The 16,852-nt window shown below is 41.8% G+C and overlaps 1 protein-coding gene across 3 annotated transcripts in view; it reads left to right on the top strand.

Annotated features, from left to right (window-relative positions):
- The window catches only part of slc25a16 (solute carrier family 25 member 16), a 62,941-nt gene that overhangs the window by 13,729 nt on the left and 32,360 nt on the right, over positions 1-16,852 (top strand). For 2 of the 3 annotated variants that reach the window (XM_060842299.1, XM_060842298.1), the window contains exons 3-4: positions 4,508-4,600; positions 16,344-16,477. In XM_060842299.1, coding sequence (XP_060698282.1) covers positions 4,508-4,600; positions 16,344-16,477 — 227 coding nt within the window. The remainder of the gene's footprint in view (positions 1-4,507; positions 4,601-16,343; positions 16,478-16,852) is intronic. The other variant, XM_060842300.1, reaches the window with a different exon arrangement.

The raw sequence follows: 16,852 nt of genomic DNA, 5'->3' as shown, positions 1-16,852 counted from the left end.
CTCTGGTGCGGCTGCACTGTTGTAATGCATACAATTCTGGTCACCACATTATAGGAAGGATGTTGAGGCTTTGGAAAGGATTCAGAGGAGATTTAGAACATAGAACATTACAGCGCAGTACTGGCCCTTCAGCCCTCGATGTTGTGCCAACCTGTTCCATGTACGTCCATATGCTTGTCCAGTGACGACTTAAATGTACTTAAAGTTCAACTTAAATTTACGAGGACGTTGCCTGGTATGGAGGGAAGGTCTTACGAAGAAAGGCTGAGGGATTTGAGGCTGTTTTTGTTAAAAAGAGGGTTGAGAGGTGACTTAGTTGAGACATTCAAGATAATCAGAGGTTAGATAGGGTGGACCGTGAGAGCCTTTTTCCTCGAATGGTGATGGCTAGCACAAGGGGACATAGCCTTAAATTGAAGGGTGACAGATATAGGACAGATGTCAGAGGTAGTTTCTTTATTCAGTGAATAGTAGGGTCATGGAACACTCTGCCTGCAACAGTAGTAGACTCTCCAACTTTAAGGGTATTTAAATGGTAATTGGATAGGCATATGGATGAAAATGTTTAGGTTAGAGTGGTGCTGGAAAAGAACAGGTCAGGCAGCATCTGAGGAGCAGGAAAATTGATGTTTCGGGCAAAAGCCCTTCATCAGGAATAGAGGCAGGAAGCCTCCGAGGTGGAGAGATAAATGGGGGAGCTGGGTTTGGGGAGAAGATAGCAAAGAGTATAATAGGTGAATGAGGATGGAGATGGAGGTGATAGGTCAGATGGGAGGGTGGAGCGGATAGATGGGAAGGGAGATTGGCAGGTAGGACAGGTCATGAGGATAGTGCTGAACTGGAAGGTTGGAACTGAGGTAAGGTGGGGGTGAGGGGAAATGAGGAAACTGGTGAAGTCCACATTGATGCCCTGGGGTTGAAGTGTTCCGAGGCAGGAGATGAGGCGTTCTTCCTCCAGGCGTTGAGTGGTGAAGGAGCAGCGGTGGATGAGGCCCAGGACCTGCATGTCCTCTGCAGAGTGGGAGGGGGAGTTGAAATGTTGGGCCACGGGGCGGTGGGGTTGATTGGTGTGAGTGTCCCGAAGCGCTGAAGCGCTCTGCTAGGAATCGTCCAGTCTCTCCAATGTAGAGGAGACCGCATCGGGAGCAACGGATGCAATAAATAATATTGGTGGATGTGCAGGTGAAACTTTGATGGATGTGGAAGACTCCTTTGGGGCCTTGGATGGTGGTGAGGTAGGAGTATGGTCGCAGGTTTTGCAATTTCTGTGGTGGCAGGGGAAAGCGGAAAGGGATGGGGAGGGAAATATATCCTTGATGGTGGGGTGTGTTTGGAGGTGGCGGAAATGTGGCTGGATGATGCAGTTATTGCGAACGTTGGTAGGGTGGAAAGTGAGGACCAGAGGATTCTGTCCTTGTTACGGTTGGAGGGGTGGGGTTTGAAGGCAGAGGTGCGGGATGTGGATGAGATGCTTTGGAGGGCATCTTCAACCACGTGGGAAGGAAAATTGCGATCTCTAAAGAAGGAGGCCATTTGGTGGTGTGTTCTGTGGTGGAACTGGTCCTCCTCGGAGCAGATACGGTGGAGGAATTGGAACTACAGGATGGCATTTTTGCAGGAAGTAGGGTGGGAAGAGGTGTAATCCAGGTAGCTGTGGGTGTTGGTGGGTTTCTATATGGATGAAAATGGAATAGTGTAGAATAGCTGGGCTTCAGATTGATTTCACAAGTTGGCGCAGTATTGAAGGGCCTCTGTTCTATGTTCTAACATTGCATAAAATGTCTTTTAATTCATATAAACATTAGAAAAGGCAGAGACATTGCTTTCTCTTCTGCATCATTCCCTTGGCAACTACTTCCTCCCCATAACCTTCTAATGTTGTGTTCCTCTTCTTCTGCTTCCTGTCTCCTTCAGTTCCTTTATTTCACCATTGTTGGTTGTGTAAATGGGGTGTTTGGTTTAATTTCATAACTGATGCTGGCACTTCTGAGAGTGTAACCATGCAGTTTGAGCTGAAGACGAGATATATTGGATTCAAAACGTCAATTGTTTTTTTCCCTGTTTGCAAATGCTGCTAGATCTGCTGTGTTTCTTAAACACTTCCTCTTTTAATGCAATTGTGCTCAACTTGTGAAGTGGGGCTTGAGGTTGCAACTAGCAGAGCAGTTAAGGGGAACCAGTTAATATTGTGTATTTGGACGTTTGGAAGGTGTACAACAAGGTGCCACGCTGGAAATTATTGTGTAAAATTAGGGTTCATGGATTAAAGATTAATTAACTGAGGCGACCAAGAGAGGGAATAAACAGGTACTTTTTGGGTTTGCCGGCTGTCACCAGTAGGGAAGGGCAAGAATCAGTGTTTGGGCCTCAGTTATTTACAATCTATCTCAGTGTCTCAGAGGAGCAGACTGAGTGTTTGTATTTAAGGTCTCTGACGTGGGAAAGTAAATTGCACGGAGGCACTAAAAGGCTGCAAAGAAATAGTAATGAGTTAAACAAGCATGCAAGATCATGGCAGATGGAATATGAGGTGAGAAGTGGATTTCTGAAGGATAATAAAAAAGCAAAACATTTTGCATGTTAAGGAACAGGGATGTTTTGGTGTTTAAAGAACGTGGATGTCATACACAAATCGGAGAATTAATGTGCAGCCACAGCAAGCAGTTCCGAGAACAAATAGGCTATTCACCTTTATTTTGAGAGCTATGAGTGAATAAATTGCCCTCTAATATTGGAACTTTGGTGAGACTATGTCCAGAGTACATTATTGTGTTTTGATCTCCTCACCGGATGCAGAATATATTTGCCTCTGAGGGAATGCAACAAAGATTTACTAGGCTGATTCCGGCATGATGTGTTTATCTATGAGGTGAAACTGAATGGACTTGGCCTATATCGAAGTTAGATAGCATTTAGTAAAGTGAACACTGATCTGATTTAAACATTGTATTCATAAGGAGCTTGAGAAAGTAATTACTGAGAGTGTCAGATATTTCCCAGATTGCGTGGACAGCACCAGAGCCTGAGATGAGAAATTTCTCAACTGAAAGGATTGTGAATCTAGAAATCAATAGACATGCAGTTATTGACTTTATTCAAGACAAAGGTGAGTGAATTTTGGATGCTAAAGGGGTTTAGGGATACTGCAGCAAAGTGGATTTGAAGGGGATGATCATAATCTTGTTGAAAGGCAGAACAGATTTAAAGGGCTGAATTAAATGATTATTGAAGGAAATAGGTACCTAGATAGTGGAAGCACTAGTAGTAATCTTCCAGTAGTCCTTAAATGGTGGAAAATTGCTATTGTAGTACCCTGATTCAAAAATGTAGGGAGACAAAGGAGTAGGGTAATTATAGGCCAGTTAGACTAACACCTGCCAATGGGAATTGCTGGAGTCTGTTATGAATGATTTAGAGATACATAACAATGAAGGGGAAATCATCCAGACAAACTTATTACAGTTCTTTTAAGAAGTTGTAAGCAAGATTTGGTACAGGGTGTAATGTATCTGGCTTTCCAAAAGGCATTCGCTAAGGTAGCACACATAAGGCATTTCATAAGATAAGAGCAGATGGTGTTGGTGTAGTCGCATGAATAGAGAATCAGCAAACTCGTAGACAAGGTTTGGATGAAGGGAGCATTTTTAATATAGTAGCCTGTAACTAGTGAAATACAGTTATGAGAAATGCTGGGGCCACAATTATTTACAATGATTTAATGTTTTGGATGAGGAAAATAAATATACTACAGCCAAATTTGCAGAAGAAAAATAAATGAAATGGCAAAGGGTAAGGATGACATAAAGAGTCTACAAGGGGATAAACACAGGTGAGTAGAGTAGGTAAAACATGACAGATGAAATATAATATGGGAAAGTGAGGTTATGCACTTTGGCAGGAAGAATAGAAGAGCTGAATATTATTTAAATGGCGAAAGACTACAGTAAACTGTAGTTCAAAAGAATTTGGAAGTCCACGTGCATGGATCACAAAAAGCGCCTTACATCAGGTAATGGTGAAGGCAAATGACTGCAAGTCTTTATTTCAAAGGGAATGGAGTATAAAAATAGGGAGGTCTTACTAAAACTAGACAATAATTTTTTAATCAGTAAGAGAATTAAGGGCTATATGAAAAAGGCAGCAAACTGGAGTTGGGGATTATCTGATCATCCATGATTTCATTGAATGGTACAGCAGATTTGAAGGGCTGAATAGCCTACTTCCGCTCCTACATTCTTATGGTCTTATTTCTTTATTTCTTCTCCTGTTTTGTTGTGTTTAACTTGGGTCGTTATGCTATACTGAATTATAGCTGACTATAAGATACAAGAGCAGAATTAGGTCACTTGGCCCATTGAATTTGCTGTGCCATTTGATCACAGCCAATCGATTTCTCAACCATGACATCAAATTTAGGATGGTAATTGGTGTTATTTATTACATGAAAATGTTGAAAATTAACATTTTGTTGCCGCTGAAAATTAATTTACATAAATGTTCTGTGCAGGTATTGCAGGATGTTGTGCAAAGTCAACAATTGCCCCTCTGGATCGAGTGAAAATTTTACTACAAGCTCACAACCGGCATTACAAACACCTTGGTAATTATTAAGAGAATCTGTCAGTCTGCTGGAATTTTTTTATTTGGATATTGGAACATGCCAGTGTTCAAAGAAACTGGGACAAATGTTAGTCAGGTTGCAAGTGACCCATTTGAGATTAAAGGTAGAGTCTGAATGTGTACTTAACATAGCATACTTTTGTTTGGGAACTTGGTACAAGTGGATGCAGGTCAACAGTGTGGTGCTAGTAAAGAACAGCAGGTCGGGCAGCATCCGAGTAGCTGGAAAATCGACGTTTCGGGCATAAGGATTCCTGATGAAGGGCTTATGCCTGAAACGTCAATTCTCTTGCTCCTCGGTTGCTGCCTGACCTGCTGTGCTTTTCCAGCACCACACACTTGACTCTGATCTCCAGCATCTGCAGCCCTCACTTTCTCCAAGTGGATGAGGTTCAACCTTTGTCTGGAATGGGAAATAATAGACAGCTAGTATTTCTCCATAAGAAAAGGACCACTCAGTAGGAGCAATCTGGAACTGTTCTCTAAACTGTGCACATATCTGTGTTGCTCAAGCTGATCTGCTTCAGCACAAAATAATCACACACTTAAAGCAACAGCTGCGATATAAATGTCATCTTTGAAAAATAAACTAGCTGAGTAATTCCTGCAGACAATTTCTAATCTATTTCCTTTTGTTCTAATTTCTGCAAAATTCTCCATCTTGCACAATTCCCCAGTCCTCCGCTCAGCAGTTAGTTTGCTTCTGTTGCTTTGAACTAATTTGGCGGTCAGCGCTTGGTAATGTGGAGCATGAAGTAGCACAATGGCAAAGGAAAACTATCACCTTGGAATTAAGAGGGAACTAGAAGTAAAAGATAAAGTAGGGTGGGGGAAGGGAATGTGAGTGGAGTTTGACACTGTTGGACTGCCTTCTCATATTTCATGACTTGAACACAGACATCAACTGTAACAATCACAGAATTGGATCTTTATCTTTAAGACATCATGTTACCCCATCAGCGTGAGTGTTCAGTCAAATGAATTCTGAAGTATTGAGTTCATAATTCATTATAAAAATGCAGTTACCAAGTTCAGTTCTAGCCTGACCACGGGAACCAGTGACTTGCTCTAAATACTTGTATTGCAGTGAAAGTCTGATATGAAGTGGATCAATGTATTGCGAATTCACCAAGAGTGAGAGTGTTCACTGCATCAAGAAAAAATAAATTATGCCCATGCAGAAATATGAAAGGTAATAATTTTATTACCAACATGGTAAATAAATCTCTCCTGTGAGATTAAGTTAAAAATCATACAACATCAGGTTATAGTCTAACAGACTTAATTGGAAGTACAAGCTTTCTGAGCGCCGCTCCTTCATCAGGTAACTAGTGGATCAGGATCATAGGACACAGAATTTATAGTAAATAATCCTGCCCCACTAGCTACCTGACGAAGGAGCAGTGCTCCAAAAGCTTGTACAGTGCTTCCATCTAAACCTTTTGGACTATAACTTGGTCATACAGATGTACAGCATGGAAACAGACCCTTCAGTCCAACCCGTCCATGACGACCAGATATCTCAACCCAATCTAGTGCCGCCTGCCAGCACCTGGCCCATATCCTTCCAAACCCTTCCTATTCATATACCCATCCAAATGCCTTTTAAATGTTGCAATTGTACCAACCTCCACCACTTCCTCTAGCAGCTCATTCCATACATGTACCACCCTTCCTGTGAAAAAGCTGTCCCTTTGGTCTCTTTTATATCTTTCCCCTCTCACCCTAAACCTATGCTGACTCCCCCACCCCAGGGAAAAGACTTTGTCTATTTATCCTATCCATGCCCCTCATAATTTTGTAAACCTCAATAAGGTCACCCCTCAGCCTCCATAGCTCCAAGGAAAGCAGCCCCATCCTGTTCAGCCTCTCCCTATAGTTCAAATCCTCCAACCCTGGCAACATGCTTGGAAATCTTTCTGAACCCTTCCAAGTTTCAAAACATCTTTCCAATAGGAATGAGAGCAGAATTGCACACAATATTCCAACAGTGGCCTAACCAATGTCCTGTACAGCCGCAACATGACCTCCCAACTCCTGTACTCAGTACTCTGACCGATAAAGGAAAGCATACCAAAAGCATACCACTATCCTATCTACTTGCAATACCACTTTCAAGGAGCAATGAACCTGCACTCCAAGATCTGTTTGTTCAACAAATCCCGAGGACCTTACCATTAAGTATATAAGTCCTGCTAAGATTTGCTTTCCTAAAATATAGCATCTCACATTTTTCTAAAATAACCTCCATCTGCCACTCCTCAGCCCATTCACCCATCTGATCAAGATCCCGTTGTAATCTGAGGAAATGTTCTTCGCAGTCCACCACACCTCCAATTTTGGTGTCATCTGCAAACTTACTAACTATACCTCTTATGCTCACATCCAAATCATTTTATGTAAATGATGAAAAGTAGTGGACCCAGCACCAATCCTTGTGGCACTCCACTGGTTTTCAGACTGGAGGCCTGTGACCACCACCACCCACCCTCTGTCTTCTACCTTTGAGCCAGTTCTGTATCCAAATGTTCTCCCCGCATTCCATGACATTAGATTAGATTAGATTACTTACAGGTCCTTCGGCCGTACAAATCCACACCGACCTGCCGAAGCGCAACCCACATCCCTATATTTACCCCTTACCTAACGCTATGGGCAATTTAGCATGGCCAGTTCACCTGACCCGTACATCTTTGGACTGTGGGAGGAAACCGGAGCACCCGTAGGAAACCCACGCAGACACAGGGAGAACGTGCAAACTCCACTCAGTCAGTCGCCTGAGGCAGGAATTGAACCCAGGTCTCTGGCGCTGTGAGGCAGCAGTGCTAACCACTGTGCCACCGTATCACCCACTAACCTTGCTAACCAGTCTCCCATGGGGAACCTTGTCAAACGCCTTACTGAAGTCCATATAGATACATCTACTGCTCTGCCCTCATCAATCCTCGTTGATACTTCAAAAAACTCAAATTTGTGTGACACGTTTTCCCACGCACAAAGACATGTTGACTGTGCCGAATCAGTCCTTGCCTTTCCAAATATGTGGAATCCTGAGGGACAGGATGTACCTCCAACAACTTGCCCACCACCAGCGTCAGGCTCACTGGCCTGTAGTTCCCTGGCTTGTCCTTATCACCCTTCTTAAACAGTGGCACCACGTTTGCCAACCTCCAGTCTTCCGGCACCTCACCTGTGACTATCGATGATACAAATATCTCAGCAAGAGGCCCAGCAATCATTTCTCTACCTTCCCACAGAATACACCTAATCATGTCCTGGGGATTTATTCATTTCCATGCATTTCAAGACATCCAGTGCTTCTTCCTCTGTAATATGGGCATTTTTCAAGATGTCACCATCTATTTCCCTACATTCTATATCTTCCATGTCCTTTTCCACAGTAAACACTGATGCAAAATACTCGTTTAGTATCTCCCACATTTTCTGCGGCTCCACACAAAGGCTGCCTTATTGATCTTTGAGAGGCCCTATTCTCTCCCTAGTTACTCTTTTGTCCTTAATGTATTTGTAAAAACCCTTTGGATTCTCATTAATTCTATTCCCCAAAGCTATTTCATGTCCCCTTTTTGCCATCCTGATTTCCCTCTTAAGTATATTCCTACTGCCTTTATACTCTTCTAAGGGATTCATTCAATCTATCCTGTCTATTCCTGACATATGCTTCCTTCTTTTAGTAACCTAACCCTCAATTTCTTTCGTCATCCAGCATTTCCTGTACCTTCCAGCCTTCCCTTTCACCCTAACAGTAATATACTTTCTTGAATTCTTGTTATCTCATTTCTGAAGGCTTCCCATTTTCCAGCCGTCCCTTTCCCTGCGAACATCTGTCCCCAATCAGCTTTTGAAAGTTTTTGCTTAATACCTGTTGTGTGATTTTTAACTTTGTCCATCCCAGTCCAACACCAGACCTCCATACCATGAGATTGAAGCATACAGATGAAATTAATACTGTTTCTATCCAAAAACCACATTTATTGCAGCCCATCACCTTGGCTCAACGTGACAATTGATTTTTCCGGCTAAAAAGAAATGCTTTTCTCTTTTTAAAATTCTGCTTCAATCCCACATAGCTACTTGATTTTGTAAAATAATCTCTCCATGATTAAGTATGCAGCTGCCAGCAAAAGGATCTGAAGTACCCATCTAAAATGTCTCTCTTTTTGGCCCCTATCATCTGCATTATGTCAGACTTCCACTATGATTCTACCTTAATCTGTACTTACGATGCATGCTAACATTAAAATGCAATACATTAAAAAAAAACATGGTGCAAACTTCAGATAATGTGGAGCCAAATTGATACATTCACGTTTTTCATCTCTCTAATGTGAGATGTTGCTACAGATCCACCTAAGCACTTGATTACTGTCAACAATGATGAAATAATTACTCCAAATCCTTAAGACTTGACTGAGTGACTTTCCCACTTTATCAGAATCTTATCATTTAACAAAGCAGTCCTGTTGAGCAGAACTGAAAGCTGTTTTAATCCATTTTGTGCTGATTAATTCTATTCTAAATTCATTGTTTCTAGAACAAAATACAGCAGGTTACATTGAAGTACATAGGTAGTTGAACCTAAATTCTCTCAGACATGTTGGGCTACAGTGTGGATGATGTTTGTAGATTGATGCAGTAAATGGGAAGAAAGAGCAGAGATAAAAGGAAGAGTTATTTTGTATAGTGAGATATCCAGAATGCACTGTGAAAGTGCAAATGATGCAATTCAGTATTAACTTTGAAAAGGGAAATGGGATTTCAAAGACTACAGTTGACGCAAGACATGGAAATTAGGTAAAAACCAAGGATGTTAATAACAGATTTGAGAAGCTCAATGGCAGACAATCTATAACTTGATAATGCAGATTCATGATCAGTTTCAGAACAACCAGGTAAAGAAGAGATATTTTCTACTGAGCTGTTTCTCTCTTGTTATGATCTGTTATACACTGCCGATGGGAAGTGGAAGCAGATTTAATAGCAACTTTCAAAAGTGAATTGGATAATTTCTTAATATGGAAAATGGGTATGCAATGGAACCATCACAAAGAATTGGTAGCTCTTTCAGAGAGCTGAAACAGCCACAGTAGGTTAAGCTACCTCACTGTAGTGTGTGTTTCTATTGAAGGGTAGACAAAACTAGAAGAGGCAGGATAGAGCAGGAATTCTCAAAATAAACCTAGAATTGTCAGTGCAAGTCAGTGAGGAGAGGTTAAACGAAGATGTTTAATTAACTGACAGCAGAGTTCCGAGTGTATTGCTGGGAAAGCACAGCAAGTCAGGCAGCATCCGAGGAGCATGAGAATTGACGTTTAGGGCAAAAACTCTTCATCAGGAATGCTGTGCTTTCCCAGCAACACACTCTCGACTCTGATCTCCAGCATTTGCAGTCCTCACTTTCTTCTGACGGAGAGCAGACTTCAATGAGGCAGAAGCAGCTGAACTGGATTAATTGGAATCAAAGGTTAGCAGGAATGACCATAGCTGAACAATAGGCTACCTTCAAAGGGAAGGAGGTTTGGCTGCAGTTCAGGTGTATTCTGTTAAAAGGGAAAGGCTGGATAAACAAACCTCAAATTCCCTGGATGCCATAGGAAATAAAAATTCAAGAAGAAAATGTGTCAGGTAGTGAATATAGTTGAAAACCAAACTGAAAACAGAATGTTCAGAAAGAAAGTGAAAAATCAAAAATCAAAAGCAAAGAGATTATAAAGAATGACTGGCAGCTAACACAGAAGGAAATCAAAACACTTCTGTAAGCACATCAATAGAAAAAGGGTGGCATGGTGGCTCAGTGGATAGCACTGCTGCCTCACAGCACCATGGTCCCAGGTTCGATTCCAGCCTCGGGTGACTTTCTGTGTCGAGTTTGCACATTCTCCGGGTGCTCTGCTTTCCCCTCTCAGTCCAAAGATGTGCAGGTTAGGTGAATTGGCCATGCTAAATTGCCCATACTGTTATGTGCATTAGTCAGAGGGAAATTAGTCTGGGTGGGTTACTCTTCGGAGGGTCGGTGTGGACTTGTTGGGCCGAAGGGCCTGTTTCCACACTGCAGGGAATCCAATCTTAAAAAAAGGGATTAGGACCTAGGTCATGGAATGCAAGGGACAGTAGCAAGATGAATACGAACTTAGCTGAAGGATAGGAAACAGTAATTGTTAGTGGTGTTTTATGGTATCTCATCATCTATGTGGAATGTTGTTAGTTAGAGGAGTAGTTTATTTTGGGATGGTGAGAATTTGAGTTATATTTACAGACGTAGACCATCCAGCCCCTTTGTCTGTTTTGGCATTCAGTAAGGTCAAACAAATAAGCAAGTTAGCAGGAATTTAATATTTGATCTTACAAGCCTACTGCAGTATTTAAGGGCTTATGCTCGAAACGTCGAATTCTCTATTCCTGAGATGCTGCCTAACCTGCTGTGCTTTGACCAGCAACACATTTGCAGCTGTGATCTCCAGCATCTGCAGACCTCATTTTTTACTTTTCTATGCTAGAAGAAGGTTTATAGTGAATTTCCCCACATGTCATTGCAACGACCCTTGCTTTTCCTGTTCTTGGCCAAAGTTTTGACAAAGGGTCAGTTAGACTCGAAATGTCAGCTCTTTTCTCTCCTTCCTGATGCTGCCAGACCTGCTGAGATTTTCCAGCATTTTCTCTATTGGGGGATGAAAGACCTCAGCTGGACTGTCAAGCAGATCCGAGTAATACCAAAAACCTGGGCAAGCTGGGTGGAGAGGTGAGAGGAGTGAATCAGTGAAAATGCATGGGTAATAGGTATTTAGCATTTGAATGGGTGAATGGTATCTCATCATCTATGTGGAATGTTGTTAGTTAGAGGAGTAGTTTATTTTGGGATGGTGAGAATTTGAGTTATATTTACAGACGTAGACCATCCAGCCCCTTTGTCTGTTTTGGCATTCAGTAAGGTCAAACAAATAAGCAAGTTAGCAGGAATTTAATATTTGATCTTACAAGCCTACTGCAGTATTTAAAAGGATCATGGCTGATATAACCTCAACTTCACGTTTTTGCTTACCTACAAACATACAAATAGGGGACAGATTTGGATCATTTGGTGCCGCATGCCTGTTCAGGCATTCAGTAAGATCTCGCTGATATATTTGTGTTTTGAGCTCCACATTTCCATTTTCCCTCAACAATCCTTAATTTCCTTGCCTAACAAGAGTCTGTCCACCTCTTTATTATTCATTATTTTGTGATCCATCTCCACCATCCTCTTAGGCAGTATCCTATTGTTGCCCAACCCTCTTAGGGAGAACATTTTCCCCTTCTCTCCTAAAAGATGAATTCTAGTTTTAAAACAGTGCCCCCACCACTGGATTTACCCACAAGAGTCATAGAGTCGTAGAGATGTGCAGCACGGAAATAGACCTTTTGGTCCGACCCATCCATGCCGACCAGATGTCCCACCTGCCAGCACCCGGCTCATATTCCTCCAAACCCTTTCTATTCATATACCCATCTAGATGTCTTTTAAATGTTGAAATTGTACTAGTTGCCTCCGCTTCCTCTGGCAGCTCATTCCATACACCTACCACCCACTGCGTGAAAAAGTTGCCCCTTAGGTCTCTTTTATTTTCTTTCCCCTCTCACCCTAAACCTATGCCCTCTAGTTCTGGCCTCCCACACCCCAGGAAAAAAGACTTTGTCTATTTATCCTATCCATGCCCCCTCATCCTTTTCATGTCCAGCTTGTCAAGTCCATTCAGGATCTTGTACACTTTAATGAAGTCACCTACTACTGTTCTCAGTGGAAGCTAGCCTAGTCTGTCCAACTTATCCTCCTAAGACAATCTGTTCATTCCAACACACTTACATCCTCATTTAAATTTGGCAACCAAACTGTACTCAATATTTCTAGACCCAGCCCCCAAACCCTTGAACACACACATATTTCCCCTCCCCGTACCATTACTAATACTTTTCTCTGGTTCATATCCTGTTCCCCTTTACAATACAGTAATTGGAACAACAGCCTCATGGCCAGGTCAGATGGCTGTTAGATTCAGACTTGAGAATTTCACCTCTCAGTAGTTTTGCAACTTCACTCAATTGAACTAGCTTGAAAGTATACGCATGTCATTGCAGTTCATCCTAAGTTTGAGAATTTTCTGATCATTCATCAGTATCTACGCTGCTTTGTGTGATAATGCATCCATCCTTTAAAAGAAATCTCATCCCTGGTGTATGCATTGTATCTCATTGCAATTTATATGACTGGTCCGCCTCAGTTTCTGGTCAGTGGTGACCACTGTCCAACCCTACCAGGATGGTGGTTTTAGGTAGTTAGGTGATAGTATGGCATGGAAGGTCATGGGGAAGTTCTTAGAATCTCACTTATTTGAGATGGTAATTGCCTTTCAAATGTGGGGTATACTTCCAATTTATCAACTCAAGCCTGAATGTAGGACACAGACAGGTTTAGAGTCTGAGAGATTACAAATGAATGGATGATTTGCAGGCTTCCTCAGCTGTTCATCTGGAACATAGAACAGTGCAGCACAGAACAAGCCATTTGGCCCACCATGTCTGTCCTGTCCATGATGTCATTCTAAACTAATCCCCAATGCCTGCACATATTCTGATCTTTATGATGCAGGGAAGGTCTTGACGAGCAACCGGGGTTGGTTGGGGGCTCCTGTCTGGGGTTGAGATGTATGGCTTCCAAAAACTGCTTTGGGATAGACATGCCTTTTGACAGTGTAGAATAGGAGGAGCTGAAAAATGTAAGGGAGCTCCTGGACTGTCCCATTGATGGCCAAGATCCATCTCATCATTTTTTGGAGATGTTATAAATGAATAAATGACATTGCTGCATGGTTCTGGTGGAAGCCTTCTTAAAATGCAAGATAGGTCCTGTGCTGATTGTTGGACCCTGGTTACAATATTTAGGGAAGTGTTTCATTTCTTTTTCAAGGCTTGAGCAGTCTAATCCGAGATCACTAAAGGCATCATTGAAAGTCATTCGAAAAACCATCAAGAACATTTTGAACATGGCTCAGTCGTTAGTACTGTTGCCTCACAGCGGCAGAGACTCAGGTTCAATTTCATCTTTGGGCAACTGTGTGTGGAGTTTGCACATTCTATCCATGTCTGTGTTGGTTTCCTCCCACAGTCCAAAGATGTGCAGGTTAGGTGAATTGGCCATGCTAAATCACCCATAGTGTTCAGGGATGCATAAGTTAGGTCATGGGAAATGTAGGGTTATAGGGTAGGGGAATGGGTCTGGGTATGGTTGGTGTGGACATGTTGGGCCAAATGGTCTGTTTTCACACTGTAGGGATTCTAAGGTTCTTTGAACTAATGTATTAGGGCCAATAAAAAACGATTTCCCATCTCCTTCCCAGCAGTGAGGCATCATGGGGGCATTCAATGTTTTGACCATGGGCTGCAAACTTTGGGTAGCTGCTCTGTAAACAGGTCCCTTTATACTAGATATTAAACACTGCTTCTGCTATTTGAGAAGATTGAGATTTGAAAGCAACACAAGATTCAGCACAAAATGGACGAGAATGAAAATTTAAAATATTCATCACAATGCTCTTTAGGGAGGGCAGAGTAGTTTAAAAGGAAGGAGGCTAAGTGGTTCTGACAGAAGAATGTCTGATTACATTGCAAATATTATTACAAAAGATTAGTAAAATACACCTTGGACATGGACACACACATTTGCCGTTAGGCAGGGTTGTGGGATGTGAGAAAAGGATTTCACTTAGTGAATGGTCTCCTGTATAGGGAATGTCACCCAATGATAGATTCCAGTGACGATATGAGAAATATAAAGAATGTTGTCACTAAATATATTGAAAATACAGGACATATATTGAATGTAAAACAAAAGGAATGTTAGTCACTGAATGGACTCCAGGGTCAGTTTATCAATAGCAACTTGTATTTAAATAAAACTGTCATGCACCAAGGTACTTGATGGGAGTGTTATAAAGTGAACTTAGATACTAAGCTAAATAAAAAGATAGGACAGATAGTCAAAAACTTCTGCAATACTGTAGCTTTTAAGCAGCGATAGAGAGGTGAAGAGATTTAAGAAGGGGAATCCAGAACTTGGGGCTAATGCAGCTGAAAGCACAGTCAACAAAAGTAGAGCACTTAAAATAGGTCAGGCACCAGAGGCCAGAATTAGAGGAGTACACAGAGGGTTATGGGGGCAGAGAAGGTTACAGACAAAGGGAAGAGATGAAGCCAAAAAGGGATTTGAAAACCTCCATTTTTATATGCCAAGGTATTGTTTGGCCTGGAGCCATTGAGTTAGTGACCCTGTCATTCCTACCAGACCCAAACCCGATCACAGTCACTTGATCTGAACCTTGTCACTCCTACTGAAACTGAGGTCTGTCACTGACTCTTGAGTGTGATCATTTCCCATGACTCCAATTGCTCCCTCTGACTTGAATTATTGTAACTCCCTCCTGAACCCCAGCCAAGATCCATGGCACCTTTTTCGCCCAACTCTCTTTCTCCCCCATTGAAGTGTGCTGAGGTCATTAAAGCATTTTGCAGTGGGCATTGATTATGCTGTAGGTGGAGAAGCTTCCTGGGAGATGGATACTTTTCATCCTGCAGGAAGGGATGTACTTTCCTCATTGGAAGGCATGGTTTCCCTGCATAATAGTATTTACCAGTGAATGGGCTGATTTTATTGGGGCTGGGTGTGTGGCTGGGTTTATTCTGCTGTGTTGAAGCGAGGTGATCACCTATTACCTTGTAGGACACAGGGTTAATTTTCCAGCATGGTTAGAGAACCAATTGCCGTACAATGGCCAAGCATGTGGTAGGGAATAGGTGAACTGGAACAGGGTCTAGTTTGTGTTTTATTCATTCAGAGCATATGGATGTTGCTGGCTGGGCCAGTTTTTATTGCCTGTCCCTTGTTGCCCTTGAGAAGGTGGTGGATGACCTGCCTTCTGAGCTGCTGTAGTCTGTTTGGTGTGGGTGCTTCCAAAATGCTGTAATGTCATTACTGTGGGGTGCACTGGTTCCAAATAAAATGTGGTTGAATTCCCCACTACTGGTTTGCTCACTGGCTGCTGCTGTCCAAGAGGTGTTGGGATGTATTAGCACATTGTAGGGCCCTTATAAACTTTTGATATTATATCACGTATGTGTTACAGGCTGCAGCTCAAAAGAAATCAGTTCATTTTCTTCCTCTCTGTCCATATTTTCTGCTTGAAAATCAGGTGCTGGAATGACTAATTCCTACTTTGACATTGATAGATTTTAACCAGTGGGTCCAAGTTATTAAAGTAATGTGGGTGAAAAAAAACCTTAAGCCAAGTTTGTCAGAATGTTCATATAGAGGTATATTTTCTAAATAATTCACTGGCATATATTGATGTCACTGCTCAAAGGATATTGAAACCAGTGCAGTTAGCGGGTGAAGCAGAGTTAAAGGACAGGAGCTATTTAGACCAGGAAACACAAAAATTCATGCATTTTAAGGCTATTTGTGTATTCACCTGCCTAAATTTCTGTCTTTACATTTGTGATGCAAACTGTTATTGTAAATTTCTCACATTTTTGAATACAATCTTCCATTAGTGATGATATTGCACATATGCTAATAAATTATCCAGTTTAAGAAATGCTTGTAATCTGAATCAATTTTGTAATTAAAAGTTTATTGTTTGGAGTTCAGTTTGTGACTGAGATCTTTCTTACAGGAGTGTTTTCTACTCTACGTGCTGTCCCAAAGAAAGAAGGCTTCCTTGGCCTGTATAAAGGTAACGGAGCAATGATGGTCAGGATCTTTCCTTACGGTGCTATTCAGTTCACTGCGTTTGACCGATACAGAAAGGTAAAGTTAGTTGAATAAATAGAATTCATGATAACAGCATTATTAAAATATCGAATTAATACACAAGTACAAGTTGTAACAGTCATTTCTATTTTATGACTTGCTGATCTGAATGAATGGGAAATAGTGTGGTGCAGCAGTAAACCCTATTATGCCTAATATTCTGGAGCACCAGAGCAGTATTTTTTATTCATTCATGAAATGCAGGCTTCACTGGCTGGGCCAACATTTATGGTCTATTCCTAATTACTATTGAGAGGGGTGGAGCTTCCTTTTTGAACTACTGCTTTCCTTATGGTGTAAGTGCATCCACATTGCTGTCAGGGAAGGAATTGAAGGTTTTTGACCCAGCCATTCTGCAAGAAAGAAGATATA

Source organism: Hemiscyllium ocellatum, chromosome 22 (genome assembly GCF_020745735.1).
Source record: "Hemiscyllium ocellatum isolate sHemOce1 chromosome 22, sHemOce1.pat.X.cur, whole genome shotgun sequence".
NCBI lineage: Eukaryota > Metazoa > Chordata > Chondrichthyes > Orectolobiformes > Hemiscylliidae > Hemiscyllium > Hemiscyllium ocellatum.
The sequence above is the reverse complement of the archived record's forward strand: the minus strand, read 5'-3'. Positions and strand labels throughout refer to the sequence as shown.